The sequence below is a fragment of the Manis javanica genome, chromosome 1 (assembly GCF_040802235.1).
Source record: "Manis javanica isolate MJ-LG chromosome 1, MJ_LKY, whole genome shotgun sequence".
Lineage (NCBI taxonomy): Eukaryota > Metazoa > Chordata > Mammalia > Pholidota > Manidae > Manis > Manis javanica.
In genome coordinates, this window is record NC_133156.1 from 16,149,795 (window position 1) to 16,172,270 (window position 22,476).

Genomic DNA, 22,476 nt, shown 5'->3' on the forward strand with positions numbered 1-22,476 from the left:
TTCTCAAGATTTTTAAATTAACGTAAAATAGTTGGTTGCAATATTATGCTTACACATACACACGAGCACACAGAGCTTATTTCCCCTTAAAGTGCTACTGAAGGCTCTCTGACCTATGAGGGGCGAGCATGGTAGGGTGCCCCTTGCTCTCTCAGCCAATGAGAGCTCATGTGGTTGACAGGCTCAGTGCACTGTCAACCAATGAGTGTTCCCAGGCCTGACTGCAGACCCTCCCAGCTCCACTCGTGTCGTGGTACATTGTTCACTCTGCTGAGGATTCTCTAGCTTTCATTTATTTTGTTTTCTGCTAAACAGTTTTGACAGTGGCTTAGGACCTGGACGAGACTAGCAAGGTGCTCCCTCCACTAAGAGAGAGGACCTGCTGCTCGGGAACAAGGGAGGATCATTGCCGAGGCAGTAAAATGCAGACGGGCGGCCTGGAGCTCCTTCAGGGAAGGGTGCTGGAAGACGGGGGCCCGTATCTGCAGCAGCTTGGGTGCATGGAGCGGTGGGCAGGTGGGGGAAACGGGATGGAGGCCAGGAGGACTTGCCAAGTGGTCATGAGACCCTGCAGCTGATTCCGTGCGTGGCCCCATTTGCTGGAAAGAAGGTCATGAGGAGGAACCTAAAGATTAAAAGAGACTTGAAAGACGAATTTGGGACAGCGTGTGTATGTAACTATTTTGAGACCTTTCAGTGTCTAGGGAAACTGAGTCACATCTTAGTAACTAGAGGGGAAGCAGAGTGCAGAGGGAAGTTTTCTTTTTAAGAATGAGGGCAAGCCTGGCAGCACCCCCACAGAAGGGGCGAAATGGAAGTTTCTGGAGAGAAGGGAGAATTGCTGGGTGAGTGCTGGAGTGGACTAAACGTAGTGGGCTCTGGTGTAGGGGCTGGGGGAGGGGGGGCTTGGCCTCTCCTGTCGCAGCCTGGGTGGGTGCAGATGTGGAGGCCGGAGATGGTGGGCTGTGGAGGTTCTCTTCATATGGCTTAAATTTCAGAGAGGAAGCAAAGCCATGGCAGACAGGGAAGATGGAAAGAGGTGGCGGAGGTTGCAAGCTTCACGGCCACCCAGTCTCTTTGGAGGCAAAGAGCAGAGAGGGCCCTCCCATCCCGCAGGAGCGTCTGAGGCCTCGGCGGCAAGGCAGGGTGTCCCTTGGGGCCTGGGGCTCTGCGGGGAAGCAGCTGCTCTTGGGCACATGCGGATAAAGCTGCAATGGACGCGCATCTTCTCCTCCTCTAGTCTTGTCTGGAGATTTCTGGTTGGAGCCACATTTCTCTGGACTTTGCAATCACATTCTCTTGTCATCAACGTGAAAAGTCAAAGAAACGACACAGTACCTATGTTACAGTTGCGTAAACAGTGGCTCCTGCTAACAGGCTTCTGCATACATGGCAACTGTGGTGTGGTGGCTGTAAAGGACTCAGAAGAATGTGTCCCACAAGCACACCTATTCTTCCTTCATTAGGAGAACGTAGATAGATTTCCTTGAAAATTGTGTTTGTATTGATAGGACTTCTTTCTCTGGACACTCCCTCAAACTCAAACAACAATAAAGAGCTACTTCCCTTGGAAAATCACTGCTTCCATGGAAGACATTAAGAAGGCGATATCCAATCAGTTTGTTTCCAATGCTAGAAGGGACTTTGTGGACAGAGAGAAAGGTAAACATGTTCATTTTTCTCCTTTTCCTGGCAATGTGTTAAGCACTGGAGTCACAGTGGTGAGCAACATAGATGTGTTTTCTTCCCCCAAGAACTCACAATATAGATACAGAAAAAGGAAATTTAACTAAGAAAAGCAGTCAAGTTTAAAAAAGTGCATGTTGTGGGAAATGCAGGGTGCTGTGGGTGCCAACAGTAGGACATCTAGCCTAACGTGGGGTGGGAGGTCAGGAAATGCTTCCTCGGTCTGAAGGATGAGAAGAAATAAACCAGGCAAAGATGAAGGGGTCAAGTCAAACATACTACTCCCAATCCTTAAAGTGTTGCTTGCTATTAAAAAAATACATTTATTAAACTAACATATGCAGGTACTTACATCAAATAGTTAACATAAAGGCTTATCACAAAGCAATAGCATTTCTTGACCTGCCCCTCTCTACAATGTCAGTCCTTTCTACTGTTTCTCCTCAAGTGATCCTCAACATTTTAAAATAATGTTCTTATATTGTGTTTTTTGATTCATCAATTTTAGACATTACTACTGACTTACTGTTACGATAGTTGAGGATTTGGTCATCCTTTCACTCTTTCTCACTCCCCTTCCATCCATCCTCTCAATAATTCTATTACAAATTTTTGTTAATTCAATTTTTTATATTATAATTAGGATAACATATTATGACTTGTAAACATTTACTGCTGAGCCAGGTGGTATTTTATGATTGTTTCCTTTTTGTTTTCTTCTTTAATTTGTTTTTTAGCAGAGTTAATAATTGATTTTTTTTCATATGCTGTTTTCTATGTGCCTATCATTAATTTTTTCCCAATACTTTGTCACACATTTACCAATTTTTTTTTCCAAGCAGTTTCACACATGCTATCAGTTCTAGTATTTTTCCTGGGAATCTTCTGACACCTGCATCATTCTCCTCTAATCTAGACTGGTTTCTAGTGGCAGGCTACCCAACTGTGCTCTGGGAATTCCTTTTTTATTATTCTGAGATTTTCTCTGTCCTCTCCCTGGGTTGGATCTCATTTCCTGGGTCACTGTCTTCTCCTTTCTTGTCCCCACTCCCTCATTTTGCTGAAGCACATCTTCCAGTAGCCTCCTAAAAAAGGATGCACAGGCCGAACTATTTTGAGTGTGTTCTTCCCAATTCAGAAATGTCCTTTTCTTCTTTATGCTTGTTTGATAGTTTGGCTAGATATAGAATTCGAGGTTGATGATCATTTTCCCTCAAAATCTCAAAATGCATTCCTCCAATGTCTTCTAGCATTCAGGATTTCCTTAAAGAGGTTTGATTCTATTTTGATTCCTGACCCTTTTGTATTTTTCTTTCCTGGAAGCTCTCAAGATCCTTTCTTTATTCCTGACATTTTAAAACTCATGATTGTAAGCAGTAGTGAGAATCTTTTGTCATTCATTGTTGGACAATCAGGGGCCTTTTTAATCCAGAGACTCATGTCATTCAAATCTTGGAATTGTTACCTGTATGGTCTTTTCCTACTTTTCTCCCATCTCTTTACTCTGTTCTCTTCTGGGACTCTTGTTAGTTGAGTTGATCCTCTGTTTTCTTACCTTTTCTCTCGTAGTACCTTTCTCTTTGTATTGTTGTTGTTTACTTGGAAAACTCTTTACTTTTAATTTTTTTAAACTCTTCTATGGAAGTTTTAATTTCCAAGCTCTCTTTCTTCCTCTCTCTGATTATTTTTTAAAAACAGTATTCTATTCTTATTTTGTACATCTAGTAATTCTCTTAAAAAGTTTAGGGCACTTATTGTATAGTTAGTTTTCAGTATTTTCATCTGTTTCTTGCATCATTTCTGTTTTCTCCATGTTTTAATGGTCCAGTATAAGCTTATTTTTCTGTTCATATTTACAAGGGAATAGTGGCATATTTACTGTGATGCTAATAAGATTTGTCTCACTTCAGTGGTCTTTTATTTTTTAAGTGGGTGCACCAAAAATATTAATCTCTATGGTTCATAAAAACTTTCGGGATACTCGAATATGGTTGGAGACTGTGTACAGAGATGGGGTTTGTTAGCTGGTGCTTGACTTCGCTGAGTAGGTGATAAGCCCTCTTTTTGTTGAGAAACCCTAAAATGCCATTATTTGTAGACAAGTTTCTCCAGAGAGGTAAACACTTGGCTCTTGATGTTCTGAGAGCGGGATTAGGGAAGGGACTGGGATCTTCCTGCTTGCTGCAGACTCACTGGACCCCTCTTTTTCCAGTCCACTATCTCCCTACCCTTGCCTTCTTTTGTGCCTGGTTTCCCCTAATCCAGAGCTTCTTGGGTTCAATTTTTTGCTGAATAAACTTCTATTTAGAAGGGATACACATATGATGGCATGAAGTTAAGAAGGTGATCCAGGGAACTCTAACCACTCTGCATATAAGTTTTCATGCAAAGCTTGTTACAGAAACCTTTAGGAATTCTGTAGATTAACTCACTTTTTTGTTACCCCTTTATGCACTTAGTTGCAGCTTCCTCTACTTTGCTAATTCAATTGCTGCATCTCCATTTGGTTTCCATCTTTTAAAAATGTGCTAACCTCTCATCGACTACCATTCTGGTGACATCTAGGGAGAGAGACAATCCATTGGGTTTCATGGGAAACACTGCGCACCCACTAACTTTCCAACCCCTTCCAATCTGCTCTCTGCCCACATCATGTCATTGAAACTACTTTTGTCAAGGTCCCCAATGACCTTCAAGGGAGATGTTTTTCCTAGCAGCATTAAATATTTTTGGCTGCTTGCTCTTTCTTGAACACGCCTCTCTTTGGGCTTCTGGGACACCATACTTTCTTCATTCTCCTTGCTTCTTTAGCTTCTTTCTGGTCATTTTTCTATTTGACCTCTAACAGAGTTCCTGAGAGACTTCAGTTCCTTTAAAGAGCAACTGAGGACTTCCACGTTTGTGTCCTTCCCCAAATCTCTTCTCAGACCCCCAGTTCTGTATATTTGAGGACAGAGCAGAAGTCTCATGAGGGTCACAAGTCATCATCTTCTTCTTCTGCTAGAAACTAATCTTCCTATGGTACCTATAGGCCCCTCTAATTCTGTCACCCCATGGAAGCTACATGATATTTTACACAGGTAAATTGGATTATATTACCCTATTGATTTCTTTCACACAGGCTTTCAGCTGCACTTTATAAAGAAAATCCAAGTTCCAGTTCCTTTTCTTGGTTCATTCATAAGGTCCTGCAAGGCTGAGCTGGCCCTTGCTCACCTCCCCACCTTTCCTGTTTGCTCCATCCCCCTCATTCCCTAGACTCCAGCCACATAGGCCTTGTTCTCAATTCCTGAAAGATGCCAATTTCCTCTCCAGCTTTGCCCAGCGCACAGGCTGCCCTTTTTGCCTGAAATGCTCCTCTCCCAGCTATTTCTGTGTTTTTGCTTTGTCACTTTGTTGACTCCAGCTTAAACATCACCTTGCCTGTGAGAGCTTTCCCTGTTATTTTATCTGCAAAAGCACACCACCACCTCGTTTTTTATTTTCTAACACTGCATTTTGCAGTCATTTGTTTACTTATTCTATGCTTTTGTTTTTGTTTTGCTCTTTCCTCCATTATTCAGTAAGCACTGCAAAGGCCTTTATTCATTCAAAATACAATGCATTACATATTGTCTAGCCCTGATATATAGGAGATGCTCTGTAAATGTTTTCTGAATAATGGAAAGAACGTACGAAAAGTACACTTTTTGAAGCTAGATGGGTATGGGACCGAAAGATCTCCATACTTGCAGATAAACATTTAGAGTCAGGGAAAAATATTTGAAATGCCAGTATATTAAAAGGTGTCTTGAAACTTTCAATGGAAATTGTTCTTTCAGCATGAGTGAATCACTGTTTCCCCATGTGTAGATAAATACCAAGACTGGTCAGGACTCTCTCCTAAATCTCTGAACCCCATCTGCTTCTCCCCCCCTCAAAGCCACGGCCCTCGTTCAGGCTACCAGTGTCTCTTACCAGATGACCTCTAATCCAACACCCTTTTCCAGTTCTGTCTCCTCCAATCCACTGTCCATACTATACCCATATGGAGTTTCCAACATGCAAACTGATGTCACCTTCCAGTTTAAAGCCCTTCAATGCCTCCCCATTGTCCTCAGGATAAAAGCCAAGTGCCTTACTATGAGTCCTGTGTGATATGGGCCTTGCTTACCACTCCAGACTCCCCCTCGCCGGTCCCTGCACTCTTAGGAGACTGACTTTCACCCTCCAGAGCCCCCATTCCCCCTGGGAGCCCTGTGCCTTTTGTACATATGCTTCCTCCCTGTGGACCGTATTTCCCTTCTTTTTAGCCTGTGTCTATCCACAGTGTAAGTCAAATGTAAGCTTTCACTTCTCTCCCAGGAGCCTTCCTCAATCCCCCAAGTTTGGACCGGTGGCCCTCCTGCATGTCTTTATAGATCCTGTTCTTACCTCTTTTGCAGCATTTAATCACATAATAATGTAATTATCTTTTCTGTATCTGTTTCTCTAATACTTGAAGCTTCTGAAGCCTAGGGGCCATGTCTTATCTTTGTGTCCTCATTACGGCTTTAAGGTGAATGAGTGAGAAGCGCTAAAAGGCGCTTGTTTTCATTCGGGAGAAATTGACTTTGATGAACTAGAACAACAGGTGAAGAGAAGACAGCGGAGGTCGGTTTCACGTGGCTTTAGGTTATGTGTCAGTGGTCCTAGTGGTGTTGAATAGTCCTTGCCGTAGATTCACTTCTGGGTTGGGCCTTGCTGCCGGTGCCAGACCTACCCTTAAGCGGGCCAGTTTCCCCCTCTGGGCTATAACCACTCCAACAGTTTTAAGTGGTAAAGAAACCAGTGGGACCTGCGCTCCTGAGGAGCAGGGGTGGCCCCTGGGAGGAGTCCAGGCCTTGGAGGCCTGATTAGCTGTGTCACGGTTGTCTTGACTGTCCCCTACATCATTGGCCGTATGGGGACTTCAGGTGTTGGTTGGGTCCCTGTGTATCAGGAACTTCTTTTCTTAATAATGCTGGAGGAACTCATTAACATGAAATTGTATAAAAACAATAAAAGCACTAGTTAAGAAGAACCAAGAGTTACCTTAAGCACATATCACATCGGCAGTCACTAGAGTATGGTTCGGTTTAATTATTAACCCATAGCAATTATGTTTCTAATTTTTTTCTTCTGTTCACTCATTAATTTGGTAAATATTTAATGGGGTCTATTACTGTGATAAGTACGGAGGATCGATGAAGAATAAAACTTTATTTCCAAAGAACTCAGAGTAGCGCTGGGCCCGATGTTTGTCTCTCCTGGGTCTTCATCTCCAGCTGCCCCACTTCTGTGTGGCCCGTCCTGACCCCCAGGGACCAGCCCAGCGAGACCCTTTCCAGCCTGGTTCTCGCCTTGCCTCCCATGCTTCACCCTCAGCTACTCCTCCCTGCCACGCACGCCGGGCACCCCTGCCAGGCAGAGCGCAGTTCACACACACACTGTGTACCTTTAGCTACCGTGTTGACCCATTTCCAAGCACCCCTTTGCTGTGGCTGCCTTTTCATGCTTGTCTTCCTTTCCTTCCCCTAACAGAACTGACCACACTGTTTCTGGGGCTTCTGCAGCACCTCCTTCAGTGGCTCTGAGTCAGTGATTCTTTAGCACATGGGAAACTTGTTCACAATAGAAGTGCCTGGGTCCCAACTTCTAGAGATTCTTAACGTCTGGGACGAGGTTCAGCAGACGTATTTAGGAAAAATCTTCCTAAGTGATTCTGATGTATCATCTCTGTGTGACAGTCACAGTTCCAAGTGTGGTTATAAGACATATTTCATATCTGTTTCTCTTGTGTGTATCTTACTAATCGCATAATTTGAGGCTGTCTTACAGTGGAACAATGACTTAATTATCTTTAACCTTGGCACGGAACCCATATAGGAACTGAAAACATTTGCTAAATGGTAGATCTAGGGAAGAGGGATAAGCATATGCATAAGTCCTTCTTTTCTCCTATAAAGTTGTCATTAATATACAGAATCCAGGGTATGGATGATGCTAGCTAGGAGCAATACCAGATGGTTTTCCAAAATATCTTAAGGCATGTCCTGATTTTGAGGTGAAGGCTTTCCTCTTCTCTATAACCTTGTCTTCTCCTCAGGTGGTTTGCGAGGTCATTATGAGAGCCACAGGGGACCCATGGCCTCTCTTCCCGAGTTGTCTAAGTAAAGAGACAGCCTGGAGTGAAACCCTCTCCCACCATGCCAGTCTAGATCAAGACCATTTTTAAAAAAATCAGTCTTAAAATGCTCTTGGGTACCAGTGGATGACATCACATATGGTTCTATATACAATGTACATTCGGATTTATTTTGGAAAGATTTATTGAAAACCTAATTTGCAACAAGAATTGGGTTTAATGTCAGTAGTCATTGACACTGTTTGTACACTGTGAAATTCACATCTTTAACATCTTTGTCCTGAAGAAAGTTGGTGCCGTATGATGTGCCTCTGAACCAATACTTTGCTGCAAGAATTAGGGGTTAACTCCTTCTAAATGAGATAGATAGCTTGCGACTCTTCGGTATCTGGTAGTGCATGTGGAATCTGGCATTTGGTCAGTGCTTGATGGATATGCAATGATTGTATATTTAACAAATATTTATTGGCAGAGTTTTTTTAAAAGGCATAATAATGCTGTTGACCATTAATGACAATGATATTACCTAACCTTCCCTCAGTAAGGGATATGCTTCAAGCGGTGCTTTTCCAGGTAATGGGGATGATATGCACGGTCCCATTTAGGGTCACCAGATTCAGCAAATAAAAACACAGGAGGCTCAATTAAATCTGAATGATGATATATGGTACATAAATGATGCATACCTGCACACACCTAAAAATACTAAAAAATTATACATTGTTTAGCTGAAATTCAAATTTAACTGCTGTCCTGTGTTTTATGTGGCAACCCTAGACCTTATCATAAATCCCTCACTGGGCTCCCTACCTTTGCACCAGAGACTAAGCAGACCTACTGGAGTGAGGAAAACCTCCTGTGTCCACCGAGCAGAACCAGAGAGCGCTCCTCACTGACATGCAACATATTCATTAGAAACTACTTCCAATCATTTGACCATATACTTCCTGCACCTGATAAAGCAGAAAATTATTGCTTTATAATGTCCATAAGAAGCATATTGATCATAACTCTAAACACAAGAATAGTAGATTTTAGTGTGATAAAATGGAAGTATTACCCGAAGCAAAATGGAATGAAAATAGGCTATTTAGAAATAGCTTACAAAGAGTAACAACTGCCTTCTGTTTGTACCCCCACCCCAGCTCAGAAGATGAAGCTAAGTTCTCAGATGCCTGTGGAATGGAGAAAGTTAGTTTCCCAACCGGCAGACACTGAATTTCGACGGAATTACCAAATTCCAGCTAAAATTCCTGAGCTTCAGGACTTCAGTTTCAAATATGGATGCTACTCAAGCCTGCCAATTCCTTCTCGGGGTATAGGTAAGTATACCTGTAACTCCGGCACAACTCCAGACACCCTGCAATTGCTCCAATATTCCTCAACACAGAGAGCCTGGCAGGCGATCTGGTAGCAGCAGGATGCCAGTGATCCCTGTGTAGGGCCTAACCTCAAACCCAGAACCCGAGAGAGTCTCAGAAGAGAACAGACTGCTCATGTCACGACATGAGGATGTCCTCAGCCTGGGAGGGGTAGTTGTTGGGTTGGCACTTCTGTCTCCTAAAATGAAAGGATTTAGTTACTATAAAGTGACCTCAAGAGAAACTAGATAGAGAATCAAATAGATTTGTCTATTATCCACTGGAAGTTTATCCCATGGTATATCCTTCAAGCATCTTCAGATTTAGCAACCATTCTGTCAGAGTGTTCTTTTATGATCCTGATGCCTATTGCTTTCAACAGAGAAGTTTTTGTAAGTTCCACGAGCAAGCCACCCATGAGGTACTGGTTAGGAGGATAACTTGGTATCAGTCTGAGATAGCAATTTATTCCTGGAATGCAGTTGGGATCAGGTAGTACTTTAGATAGAATTCCCAGAATAGATCTTAACATCTGGGGGTTAGAGGTAGCCTAGAAGTTACCTAGTCCAAATCCTCAGGTCCTGTGCACATCCCCTGTATCCCATCCTCGAGGTGCGTGATATCATCCCTGGATCAAGTCTGCAAGGGACGGCCCCACCCCATGGCAGCCCCCACCTTCTTGGGCACTCCAGCCGTCGGAAAGTTCTCAACAGCTGGAACCTGCCTCACTGAACTTCTAGCTGTTAGTTGTACCTCTCCCACAGAGGCTAACCAGTATACGTCTGTTATGCTATGAACACCCGATCATACACTCCTTTATTCTCCACCTAATGCATTTCTGGACCCTACAAGTACTCTTCTCAGGGTAAATGTAGCATCAAGTTCCCTCACCAGCCTGGTCCCTCCATCTGGCCAAGGGTCCCTTTAAAGTGGACACATGGACCTGAGAGCAGATTTAAAGCATCCTTAAGGTTTACAAAGACAGAGAAAGTTGTAGAAATTGGGTTCTCATATCATGTCTTCATTGTTTTTTTTTTTTTCATGATAATTGTCTGACTATCAGAACCCACATTTAGTGAACATTCAGCATCAACAAACCAAATCAGGTGATTTTGGTTTTACCTGCACCTCCTACGGGTGGATCTGCGCAGTGAGTGCGGACTGTAGTCGTCATCACTGCTCATCCTAAGTCAGCTGGGTCCCCGAGTGCCTCAGTGTGGCAGTCTTCGTCTGCACAGCAGGTGGCATGAAGGGAAAGAAGCTTCTCTGAAGGGGTTTGTTTATTAAGCCGTGGGTGAATGCAGCCAACGTGCTGACTTCATGAGAGTCCATTTCAGGGAGGGACTTTTCTGAAAACCGCGGTCAAACTCAACCTTCTGGCCATCCTCCCCAATCACCCGGCCTCCCAACAGCAGCCTCCTCGAGTCCCAGCAGCTCTGCACGGCCTGGAGCCTTGGCAGGAGGCGGGCTGGCGCGCCTCGCGTCACTGAGGATGCTGATTAATCGCCAGGCTGGGCCCAGGGCTGTCAGGGCATGTGCCACAAGTAAGGGCAGCGGTCCTTGGCTCAGTGGCAGCCTGCATTTCTTCCCCTCCCTCGTGCCCCCAGTGCCATCCGTGCCGTCCAGCCACATGAGGAACCAAGAGCACACCAAGAGGTGGACTACATACCAAAGTGATTACGGGAAGGCCTACCTGGATTTCTTAACAATTTTAAACTCATTTACTCCCTGCCAAGTTACGGAGTACCTTGGAAGCGTCGCCTACAAAGGTAAGCTGAAGGGTTGAGTTACTATTTAATGCTTCTACAGATCATAATGCATTGCTTTATGCCAAATAGAAATTGTTCCCATTTCTAGCCACTGTTAAACGTTCACAAAAAGAAAAATAGTGTTGCAACAAAAAAATCCCTTGGTTTTGTGCAGATCTCAACCCACTGGAAATAAATTTTTCTTAAAAGAGGCCCCGGTGACTAACCATATCCCCATTTATTAAAAAGCGCACATCTAGCTTTTCACTCAGTTCTGATCTCTCTTTGCCTGTGGCTGAATTACTCCAGGATGAGTAATTCTCTTTTTTCTTATAGCTAATTGATTCCTCCAGGGGGTGTTTATACTACCTCGTGGTTTTGTTTTATTTTGTGTAATCCTTATCTCCTGTTGGGTGGCATTTTTTTGTGACAGGCTTTTTAGAGTACGTGAGAATCTCCACATATCATATCCCCAAAGAGAGCAAATGCCATGCTCAGGAACGTGTTGGCTCGCACCTATAGCAAAAGACTTACCCCAGTTCAGGGTCTAGTGACGGGGATTTGCTCAGGAATATCTCAGGGGCAACTGGTCAGTCTGAGTGTGCAACAGGTCAACTGTGAGCTAGAAGAGAGGAATCCCAGCTCTCCCTGCAGCTGCCCCCCAGCACCCACTGCCGGTATGCCCTGTCACCCCCACATGTGAACATATGTCCTAATGCAGACAGGTGTATTTGTATAAAATATATTCATGTGCCTCTAAACTAGTGTGTTACCTACATTACAAAACATGCAATGTTGAAGGAAGAAGTAAAAAGCCAATGTAAATAGAGATGTCTCCATTGCCTCCTACACCCAGTAGGCCGTCTTCTGCACCCCACTTTGTGCTCCGGGCTAGGTTGGGGTCACTGCCTTGTTTGAGCTCAGGACTTGCACCAGCTGCTCTGTGAGCCTCCAGCTGCTCCCTGTCACCTTCCCCTCTTGGGTTCCCAGTCTCTGTCCTTTGTCTTCCCCAGCCACAATCAGAAGAACTTGCTCCTCTGAAATCCTCACAAAAACCCTTTTATCTTGGGACTTCCTGCCCCATGTAAGCTGGCACCCCGACTGCAGGCAAGACTGAAAAGGGGCTGTGCTTGTGTACGTGTGTGTGTTGAGGAAAAGGAGACATTTTTCACACTGACAGGCTGAGGGTTGATGGCCCAAAGACCCTTAAAAAAGTTTGAATGTTGGGTTTCAGGAAGTACAGGGTACAGATGTTTTGCCCCACCCTAAGGCAAAAGTGTAAGTCTGTGTGTTTCAGTGGGAGCCTCATCCTCCCAACAGGTGCCCCTGGACCAGTCTGACACTCAGAAGGAAGCCGAGTCTCCTCGAGGTCTGCTGCTCAGACCATCCCAGGAGGCACAGCGGCAGCCGTGCAGCAAGCTCAAGCCTGCTTCCTTGCCCAGCCTTGCCTCATGTGTATGAAACCACACCTGCATTTCGTAAGGTGCTCTTTCACCTTTAGAGATGCATGTGTTTGACCCTGTAGAATGACTGTTTCTGCCTCCCGCAGCAGATGCTCCCCTCTGCCCAGGGACTCACAATACAGGGGGAGCAGTCCCTTCTCTGCCCACATGGCAACCATCGTGGCTGCCCAACACCTCTGGGTCTTGTCTGTGGGTCATCTACCATCCAAGCCTCCGCATGGCCCTTGGGTGACCTGAGCCCTCCTCAGAATGCTCCGGCAGCCTCTGCTCAACTGGGATCTGCTTTCTCCAAGATCCCTCAAGCAAGCTGATCCTTCATGTGAACACCAGCCACCCAGCTGGGCTTTTCTGCCTGGGCAGGTGAGACATATCCATGACTAACAAGCTTAGCGCCAGTCTAAGCTTGGGCTTCTCAGCTCCCCGGCTTTCCTGGGTTCCTCAGGACAGCACAGGGGCAGGTACCTCAATGCTCACGCCCCCATCCTTGCCATTTTGACTTGGGCGTATGTCAGATCCGCTTCCTGTGGGCTTCAGTTTCTCTCTCCTACTTTCCTTTAGAATGGCCCACTCACCATGGCCAGCTGAGCTTGAGGTTGACATGCAAACAGGAGGTTCCCTTTCACTTTTTATGCCCAAAACCCTTGTCAGGTTCCAGTGTCAGGGACGACACAGATGCTTTTCAGCTGGTGAATATCTCAGGGGGCTCATTTGCAGTAGGGCTGAGTGGGTGTGAAGAGAATAAAAACTCTGGCAGGTATATTAGGCTGAATCATTATCACCTCATCTTAGATTATGTCATTACTGGATTATCTCTTGCAGACAATGTAGGGGCCCAGAACAGGCACATTTTGAAAGAGAGTGGGCAAAGAGACGGGTCAGCACAATGCCCTGTATCAGGGGTCGGGGTTGGGATAGCAGAAAATGGCGGGGGGAAGGGGGATAGAGGAAACTACAGGGGTAGAGGAAACAGAAAATAAAGAGGAGAACAAGAAGGGAGTGCGGCTGAAGGCTGGCTTTTTGTTTCCAATGACTCCGTGTGTCGCTATTGGTATCGAGTTTCTGTATTTATAACAAAGAAATTGAGCTAGATGTCTTTAGTGGCTATTCTATTTTCAAAATTGTTTTCATCGCTGACTAGACCACCCACAGCTTATCCTTTGGGTCTCTGTTATCTGTTTTGTAAAGGCTGTTGTTTCCCCACTTACTCCCTTGTGACAGACAAAATTATCTGAACTCCATTCTTCAGAATTCGTCCGCTATTACTCCCTCCCCATCTCTTCCTCCAATTAAAACTCCCATGAATATGGCCATTTGAAAAATACTTCTTCCTAGGGTGTGAGTCACAGTGTTCAGAGTATATTTATGCACTCAGTCAATAAACTTCATTGACTGGTATTTATAATGCTCACTTGAACAAAGATAAATAGAAAATACAAATTCTTCTCAGGAAACTCATTGCCAGATGTAGGAGACAGATGCATAGCTACAACGTCTTGAGCTCTGTAATCAGTGTCGCCTTGGAGTATATTAGAAGCCTGAAAGGGGTACTCTCAAGACTGTGGGTTGACAGGGCATTAGGGACGGCTACTCAGACGAGGCCTCCTTTAAGTGTCAAAGATGAATCGTCAAGACCAGGAGAAGCAGGGCCATTCCTAAGCAGAAGGACCGGCGTGAAAAAAATCACAGGGGCATGAATCTGTGTATGTATATAATATGGGTCACGTTTGAATTATGAACAGTTAATTAAGTTGACATTAAATTTGACACAATCTCATCTTTTTTATTAATTCATGCCAAACTTGATACACCTTATATGCTTATCTTTGGTTTCAGAAAGATTTTTTTTATTTAAAATTAACTCTGGTATAAGATTTAAAATAGAGACATTTTAGCCTTACAAAGACAAGGACTGAAAACAGCAAATGTTGACAATGTGGAGCTATCCATTGCTGGCAGGAGTATCAAATAGTATGGTCACTTTGGAAAAACATCTGGGAATTTGTCATTTAGGTTAAACATGTATCTCCTCAATGACCCAGAAAGTCCACTTCTGGGTATTTACCCAAGATAGAAGAAAACATGTCCACTGAAGGACTTGTACAGGAGTGCTTATAACCACTTCATTATTCAGGGTCCCAAACTGGATGCAACCCACATCTCCATGCCAGGAGAACGTGATATATTCACAAAATGAAATACCGTAGACAAAGAAAAAAACAAACTATCGATATATTCAACAAAATGTATGAACCTCGAGAACATCATGTTAAATGAAAGAGCCAGACACAGAATAATTCATTTTGTATGATTTCATTTATTTGAAGGTCTACAACAGGCAAAATTTTGTTATGATGAAGTTGATCTGAACAGTGGCTGTCTTGGGAGAAGAGGTGTTGACTGAGAGAGAACGTGACAGGGGAGGTGGAAATGATCTCTATCATTACACAGGTGTGGGTTGCCTGTTATACAAGTGCCAACCCATCCAACCGGACGTGGAAGATCAGTGCATGTCACTTTACAAAAAGAATACTTCAATTTAAAAATGTTGACATTGAAAAAGATATGAGACAGGGTAGGATTCAAAATCACAAAAACAAATAAATGCAAACATGATTGGAGAATAAACCAGGAAAACACAGACACATACACACACACCCAAGATGTATAAACCTCTGCAGACATTTGTAACATTGAACACGGTAACATGGACCTTGAACGTGATTGCATATTATCACTTGCATTCTCAGCCTCTTAGTTTTGGCTGCACAGATAACAATTGCTAAGAGTGAGCCGTTTTACAGCTCTATTCTGTACTATTTAAAATATATATAATTAGGATTAGGAAACCATAGCTGTTCAGAACCAGACAAGACCCTTCCGTCTCTACATAAAGAAATGGAGGCCAAGAAGTGGAAGAAGGGGCCTTCCCATGGTCAGTCACAACTTCATAGATGGCAAAGCATAGTAACCTTGCGGGTCAGTAACACAGCCCTGGCTTCAGTGAAACTTTCAGAACAATAATCTATTTTGTTTGTTTGTCATCACTATTACTGTACCACTAATGAAAGGGCTGTGCTATTATTTATTGAGTACCTTTTATGAACCAGGTACTGTCTAGGTGCTTCACACATAGTATTCCTAATCTGTTTCAACAACTGTACAAGATAAGTACTGTTTCCATAGTCAAAGATGAGCAAATGCAGAAATGGAGAGGTCTTGCTAATACTTGCCAGCGCAGAACTGGGGCTTAGGTGTGTTTCATTCCAAAATCCATGCTCTTTCCTGGAAGCCTTGCTGATCCCCTTTTTAATTAATAATTATACAAATGTGCCTTTTTAGCTATTAGACATCGTATCCTTTGATTATTTTGATCTCATCAAATTTGTATATAGAGTACTATTATCATGTATTTGCCTTCTTCCTAGAATTTCTCTAGCTAGCACTTAGTTAACTGGAAATTTTCATCCCATTTTTCTCCGTGATTTTCAGACAGACAAATTCTTGATCGTTTTATTCGCTCATACTGTGATGTGGGTGAAGAGAATGATAAAGGCAATGATAAAGGAAAATAGTTCAAGAGAAGAAAATGAAAAATCAGTGAAAGTGCTAAGGCCTACTGGGTCATTTCCTCAATAATTAAGGAAAAATAAAATTCAGATTCTTCCAAATACGATGATATTCATGACATCATGTAATTTTATTTTATTTTTAAACAATAAAATCATGTAACGCTCTAAATTCCTCCAACACAGCTTTGATTGTATGCGATAGGTTTCCATATAGTGCTGTTTCCTTTTCCTTTTTGATACTTAATTTGTGGTTTCAATTTTGACTTCCTCTTTGACCCAGGAATTATGTGGAAGAGGTTTCTTAATTTTTCAGTAATTAGAGAATTTTAAGAAGTGTTTTATTATTGATTTACTATTTAAAAGTTAAGAAAAATATCTATTTGGGGAAATTTAGCAAAGTTTCCTTTATGCAAGCATATGATTGATTTGTGTATTACATGAATATAAGAAGAGTAACACGTATAGGTCATTGCATTTTTCAAATTCCTTATGTCTGTGCCTTAAATGTATACTTGAGCTGTCAAATTCTGAAAGAATAATATTAAAATATGTCACCATAAAAATGTTTTCATCAATGTCTTCTGGTATTTCTGGGATCTTTTGATATACCAGTGCCATGTTTTTTATCAATGTTTATGACTTACACAGAGCTTTTTCATTGATTAACTTTTCCCCATTATGATGTCATTCCTCTTTGGTCTCACTAATGATTGATGGTAATGTTGCCATTCATGCTGGGTGTTTTTTTTTTTCTTTGCATTTACTTAGTATCTTTAATCTTAGTATATCCGAGTATCCTTTCCCTTAATTTTCAATCTCTTTTGGTAACTTTATTTCAGTGTGTTTCCAGAAATATATAAATATCTGATTTATATTATAACTGTGAAAGTCTGTCTTTAGGTCCTTTCACAGGGGAATTTAGTACACAGTAATGTAAGGGGCTGGGCAAGCAGAAAGCGTTCAGTTGCTTACTGGAGTGCAGGTAAGAGCCCCATGCTCCCTCTAGCACCCTCCCAAGCAGGGAAGAGACAGCTCCCAGCAGCACAGACTGGGTAACTTCATCCCACTCTTGTAAACCCCTTCAGGTTTTGTATGGTCATCACACGTGGGCAGGTTCTCTAGGAATCATAGCAAAGGTGGTCAGGTATGGCGCTTTTGCAAGGAATCTTCCCACACCTGCCATCTGGGGCCCGTGAGAGAACCTTGAAGTCTGAGATCTTTGCCACCGGCTCCAAAGAGTCTCCTCCTGTGGCTCTGAGCCTACTGCTCTTTCATCACAGCACAAGAGATCAAGGAGAATAGAGCCTGTACCTTCTCCAAATCTCTGGCGAATCTGTGGCTTCACACATAGCCCAGGCCCCTGTCGGTTATGTTGTTGTGATGTTCGGCTTGGTTGTTGGGAGGCAGTCTGGAGTGTGTCTGAAGGACAGATTCTTGAGAGATTTGGAATAGGTGCAAGGCTTCTCTGCCTGACTCTCTCCTCCGTTTCCCAGGATGTCCTGTGGGGCTGTCTCTCCTCTTCTCTCCGCCCCGACTAACAATTACCAGCAGGACGTGCATGGAGGTGCAGCTTGACCCATACTTTGTTCTTAACGGATCTCTGGTTTGGACCTGTACTCATTTCTACTTCCATTTTGTGTGGAATCAGTAAGAGCCCAATTATGCCTCATCCAGACAGCAGTGATTTTCTATCTATTAGTTGGTGTTTGCCCTGCTTTTATAATTTTGGGCCAGGGCTTAAACATTAAGCTGCTGTTGACGATTTTCTTGGAGTACTGGAGACTGCAACTGTAGCCACCCAGTAATTGCACATGGATTCTCAGTTTTACGTGTGTGGTATGGGGCTTTCTGTCTGTCCTCATAACACTCTCTCCAAAGTATGGTCCATATTCACTGGGATCTTGAACCAAAGATTAAAAAAGAGTAGCCCCTTTATTCAATAAATATTTATTGAGTACCTATTATGTGCCCAGCAGTGTTTTAGGTAATGGGGACACACTGGTAGTGAAAAGACAGACATTCAGCTTACATTCTAGAGGGAGGGACGTATCATAAATAAAAATGAACATCATAATTACAGTAGTTAAGTGTTCTATAGAGCATAAATGGTGCTGTGATGGAGAACAGAGGGCGGCTTCAATGAGGAGCCATCATTTAAGCTGAGCCTTTAATAGGAGGAAGAGCCGCCATATGAAGAGATGAGTCAACAGCTTTCCAGGCTTGGGAAACATCAAGCTAGGGCGTTAAGGTAGGAAAGACCTTGAAGTGTTGTAGGAGCTGGAAGAAGGCAGAGTGGCTGGAGCACAGTGAGTTGGCTGGGGACAGGCAGCAGAGGGATGGTCATAAAGAGGTCAAGGAAGCAGAGCTCAGACCGTTCACGGCCTGAGTGCCTTGATCCCCGAGAGCGAGCACTCTCTCATTCTAGTTTCTGTATTCCAGAGTATTCGATAAATGTCTGGCAATTCACATTGTGGATCGCTCATGAACATGGTTTGGCTTTATGCTAATCGTCTTCTTCAAACTGTGCTGGCAAAGCCTTGTCCAGGACTGGAGTTTTGGGCCATGGCAGCCACGTTGTGGGTGCTTCTTGAACTTTCCATCTACTTTCAAAAGGAGAAGGCTGTACACCCTAGAAATCTCAAGTGGCATCCCAGACCTCCTCAACGATTTTTTTTTTAATTTCTAGACATTGAATTTCATTCTTTGTGCTATAAACTTCTGTGGGTTCAGGCAAAAGCATAGTGTCATATCCACACTTATCACATTACAGTTATTAGCCAGAATAGTTTCGCCACCCTAAAAAATCCTCTGTACTTCACTACTCAACCAACCATTCCGCACCTCATGCTGCCCAAACCTCTCATTGCTTTTCTGGAGAGAGTCCTGGTATTCTAAGGGCATGACAGCCAAGGAAACCCAAGGCCACCTCCACAGCCCTGTGGCAGGCAGCCCGTGGACGAGCACACAGCCATCTGTCCTGACACAGAAAGGCATCCTACGTTCAGAGGCATAGGACAGGAAAGTGCCTGCCCCTCTAAGCCAGAGATTCTACCAGTGAACAGCACTGGGTTGTACTGTTTGACCCTCTTTTTCTTTAGGCACCTGAATCAGTGTCCCCAAGTCTTTATTTCTCCCTGTGTCCACACCCTTGACTGGGTAACTTTGAGTCCCTCTTACTGAAGACGGAATGTGTTTCCCTAGCCTTTGACTGTGAGTTTGGCCATGTGACTTGCTTTAGCCAAAGGGGTGTTAGCAGACATGGCCTGGGCTGCCCGCTGGTCCAGGAGGGTGAAACATGGAGCAGACCCACTGGCATGGTCTGAAGGTTTGTGTCCCCCCAAAATTCATATGCTGAAATCCTAATTCTTGAGGTGGTGATATTAGGAGGTAGAGCCTCTGGGAGGTGATCAGGTGATGAAGGATTAGCGACCTTAAAAAAGAGACCCCAGAGAGCTGTTTAGTCCTTTCTGCCGCGAGAAGACGCAGAGAGAAGAGGGTCGTCTGGTCCAGGAAGCCCTCACCAGACGCTGAATCTGCGGACACCATGATCTTGGAATTTTAGCTTCCAGAACTGTGAGAAATAAATGTTTGTTGTTTATAATCTACCCAGTTGGTGATATTTTGTTAGAGCAGCCCAACTGGACTGCTGGGGCTACCCCAGCTAACCTGCCCTAGTGACCCACAAGTGGGGAGTGAGAAATCAGTACCTTTCGTTGCATGCCACAGAAATGAATGTAGCAACAGCTAACTGGTACAGGCATCATGTTACCTAGAGCAGACATCTCTGGAAACCTCAAAATGAAATGAGAGGCTTGGGAGGATCAGTTCTGCCTCTTAAAAATACTAAGTTTGAGCACCACTAACAAATGCATAGTGTTGAAAGAGAGAACATCTTTTAAAATCAGTATGGTTGTGGATCTTCTGCGTTTTAAAACCTGCCAAATGGGGGAAGCATTTTAAACATTAAAAACGTCAAAGGTTCTCATGAGGCCAGTAGCCGCTGCTGATTTTAACGTGCCAAAGGGTGTGAATGATTCTCTAATATGTGCCCTTCTCAGAGGAGATTGTCAGGACTAATCAGTCCATGCACCTGATTTGAGTTAATTATGTAATGCTAGTACCTCTATTATTATATGTGAAAGAAAGCAATGTTTCAACACAGATAATGGTCCTGAATTTTTTCTCTTGTGGTGTCTGTCCCCTGATGGCACTTTCGATCCCCTTTCTACCCTCCTGCGAAAGTCACTCCTCCATACACCCAGTGAAAAGAAATGTAGATCTCTGTGCTTTCCAGAAACATCTATTCATTGTTTTTTAACTCTTGAAATTGTTATATAAATGCTCAAAGTTGTTTTATTGCGTTGAAAAATGCTTTCATGAATGGGATAGAAAAATAACATTATTTTCCACTGAGCGACTGCCATAATTTGTAAAAAGAAAAAAAAAGTAAAAAAGAAAGAAAGAAGGAAAAGGAAAAAAATGACAAGGGAGTATACATAGGTGAGTTTTCATTAGGTACTAAACATCTCCTCTGTATGGGTGTATGAGCCAGAGCAATAATTCTCAACCTTGGCTGCACAATACAAAGGCCTGGAGAGATTTTTTTAAAATCCAGAGGCCCAGGCCACTCCCCAGTCACTGCATCTGAAAATCTGAGGATGGAACCCAGCAGCCAGTCTGTGCTAAACCTAATTCCAATGTGATTCCAGATGATTCCAATGGGTGACAAAGAGGAAGACTCACTGAGCAGAAGGAGGGACCTCGTTGGCAAATTGCACCTGCTCAGGCTAAGCTGACAGCTCAGTCAGGGTCCAGGCAGCAAACAGAAGGCACCGCAGTCGCTTCACATGCCAGGGCTTAAATGAAGTGAGGTTTGCAGAGACTAGCTTCCCTAGGCCGGAATGGACAATGTGGCTGGAGCCCAGGGAGATGCAGCTATGTGGACAAGCCGCTGTCCCCTGGGAATTACAGCTGGGAGGGAGAGAGCCGCAATCAGACATGAAACAGAAATACTCCTCTCTGGTCTTCTCCTTCTCTCTGGTATAATCTGACCTCCCGTCAGTGGCCCCCAGTGGCCACACCCAGTGGGTGCCCACCAGGAAGGTACTGAGGGAGGTGGGGACCAAAGGGCCAGCCTCCAGGAGTTCAGAGGGGGCTGGAGAAAGGTGCAGAAGGGGATTTGGAGGCCAAGCAGAATACAGTTGCCTCTTAAACAACATGGCGTTAGGGGCACTGGAGTTAGGGGCACTGACCGCCCAACACACACACCCCTACACAGTCGGAAATCCAAGTTACAACTTCCAATTCTCCAAAAACTTAACTGCTCATACCCTACTCTTGACCAAAGGCTTACCAGTTACGTAAACAGTGGATGAACACACATTTCGTATGCCCTGCATATCATATACTGTATTCTTACAACAAAGTAAGTTGGAGAAAAGAAAATGTTTCTTCAAATAGTCACAAATCTCCAAACATTTTTCTAATGTATTTATTGAAATTACAGGTGGACACATGCAGTTCAAACCTGTGTTGTTCAAGAGTCAACCGTATAACCAACACACCCAGCTAACCTTTCTGAACCTAAGCCGAAAGCAGGGTGTGTGGCCAAGAATTGAATATGATTTCTGAATGTAATTTTATAACAGTTCACAAAATATAAAGCAGGCAAAGGATAGAGAGGGAGGGAGTGTGGCTGTTTTAGGTGGGGGTTAGTGACGGCTCTATAAGATGGCCCATTCCTGGTCAACAGTGAGGGACGGGGAGGAGAAACTTATGGATATCTGGAGGCTGGGCCTTCCAGAAAGAGAGCAATGGTGAAAAGCCCAGCACGTTCTAAGAGGCCAAAATGGTCCCGGAAAAATGAGGAATGGCAGGAGATGAGGTCAGACAGGTGGACAGATCCCAGAAGCCTCTGCAGCTGTGGATTTTACTTTGAATGGGAAGCATGGCAAGGTTTTGAGTAGAGGACTGATATTCTCTAAATTCTCTTTTTAAAAGGTTACTCTCTACATAGATTCTGTTGCAGTGGGGCAGAAATTTAAACGGGGGGACCAATCAGGAGGCTATTGCCAAAGTCCAGGTGGGAGACACAGGTGTCAGTGGAGAAAGTGAGGGGCCGTTTGATGCCAGAGATACTTCAAAGGTAGAACCGACAGGATTTGTTGGTGGACTGAGCATGTGTTTGGGCAAGAAAGGGGGGCAGGAGGTAACCCCAAGTCCCTATGTGGTTGGAAAAATGGAGCTGCCATCTGAGACAGGGAAGGTGGAGAAAGAGTAGGATTGAGTAATCAAGGGTTCAGTTTTGGACCGTGAGGAGCCCCCCGATACAATAATTGTCGATCGCACCCTGGCAGGGAAAGGTGATAAAAGAGTGCTTTTAATACCAGAGCTGTCTTCCTGTTTGTCCACCCCCGGGCATTTCCTGCCTGCTCCACCTCCCGACGTCATGTTAGCATCAGTTACCTGCCCTTGTGATGGGATTCACGTGCCTGGGAGGAGCGG

General features: G+C 43.9%; 1 protein-coding gene across 2 annotated transcripts in view; it reads left to right on the forward strand.

The window, feature by feature from the left end:
- The window catches only part of TEX26 (testis expressed 26), a 30,563-nt gene extending 14,130 nt beyond the window's left edge, over positions 1 to 16,433 (forward strand). For both annotated transcript variants that reach the window (XM_073213129.1, XM_073213408.1), the window contains 4 exons: positions 1,512 to 1,662; positions 8,977 to 9,153; positions 10,800 to 10,961; positions 15,893 to 16,433. In XM_073213129.1, the coding sequence (XP_073069230.1) occupies positions 1,512 to 1,662; positions 8,977 to 9,153; positions 10,800 to 10,961; positions 15,893 to 15,975 (573 nt within the window). In that variant the 3' untranslated portion in view covers positions 15,976 to 16,433. The remainder of the gene's footprint in view (positions 1 to 1,511; positions 1,663 to 8,976; positions 9,154 to 10,799; positions 10,962 to 15,892) is intronic.
- The last annotated feature ends 6,043 nt before the right edge of the window (positions 16,434 to 22,476 follow it).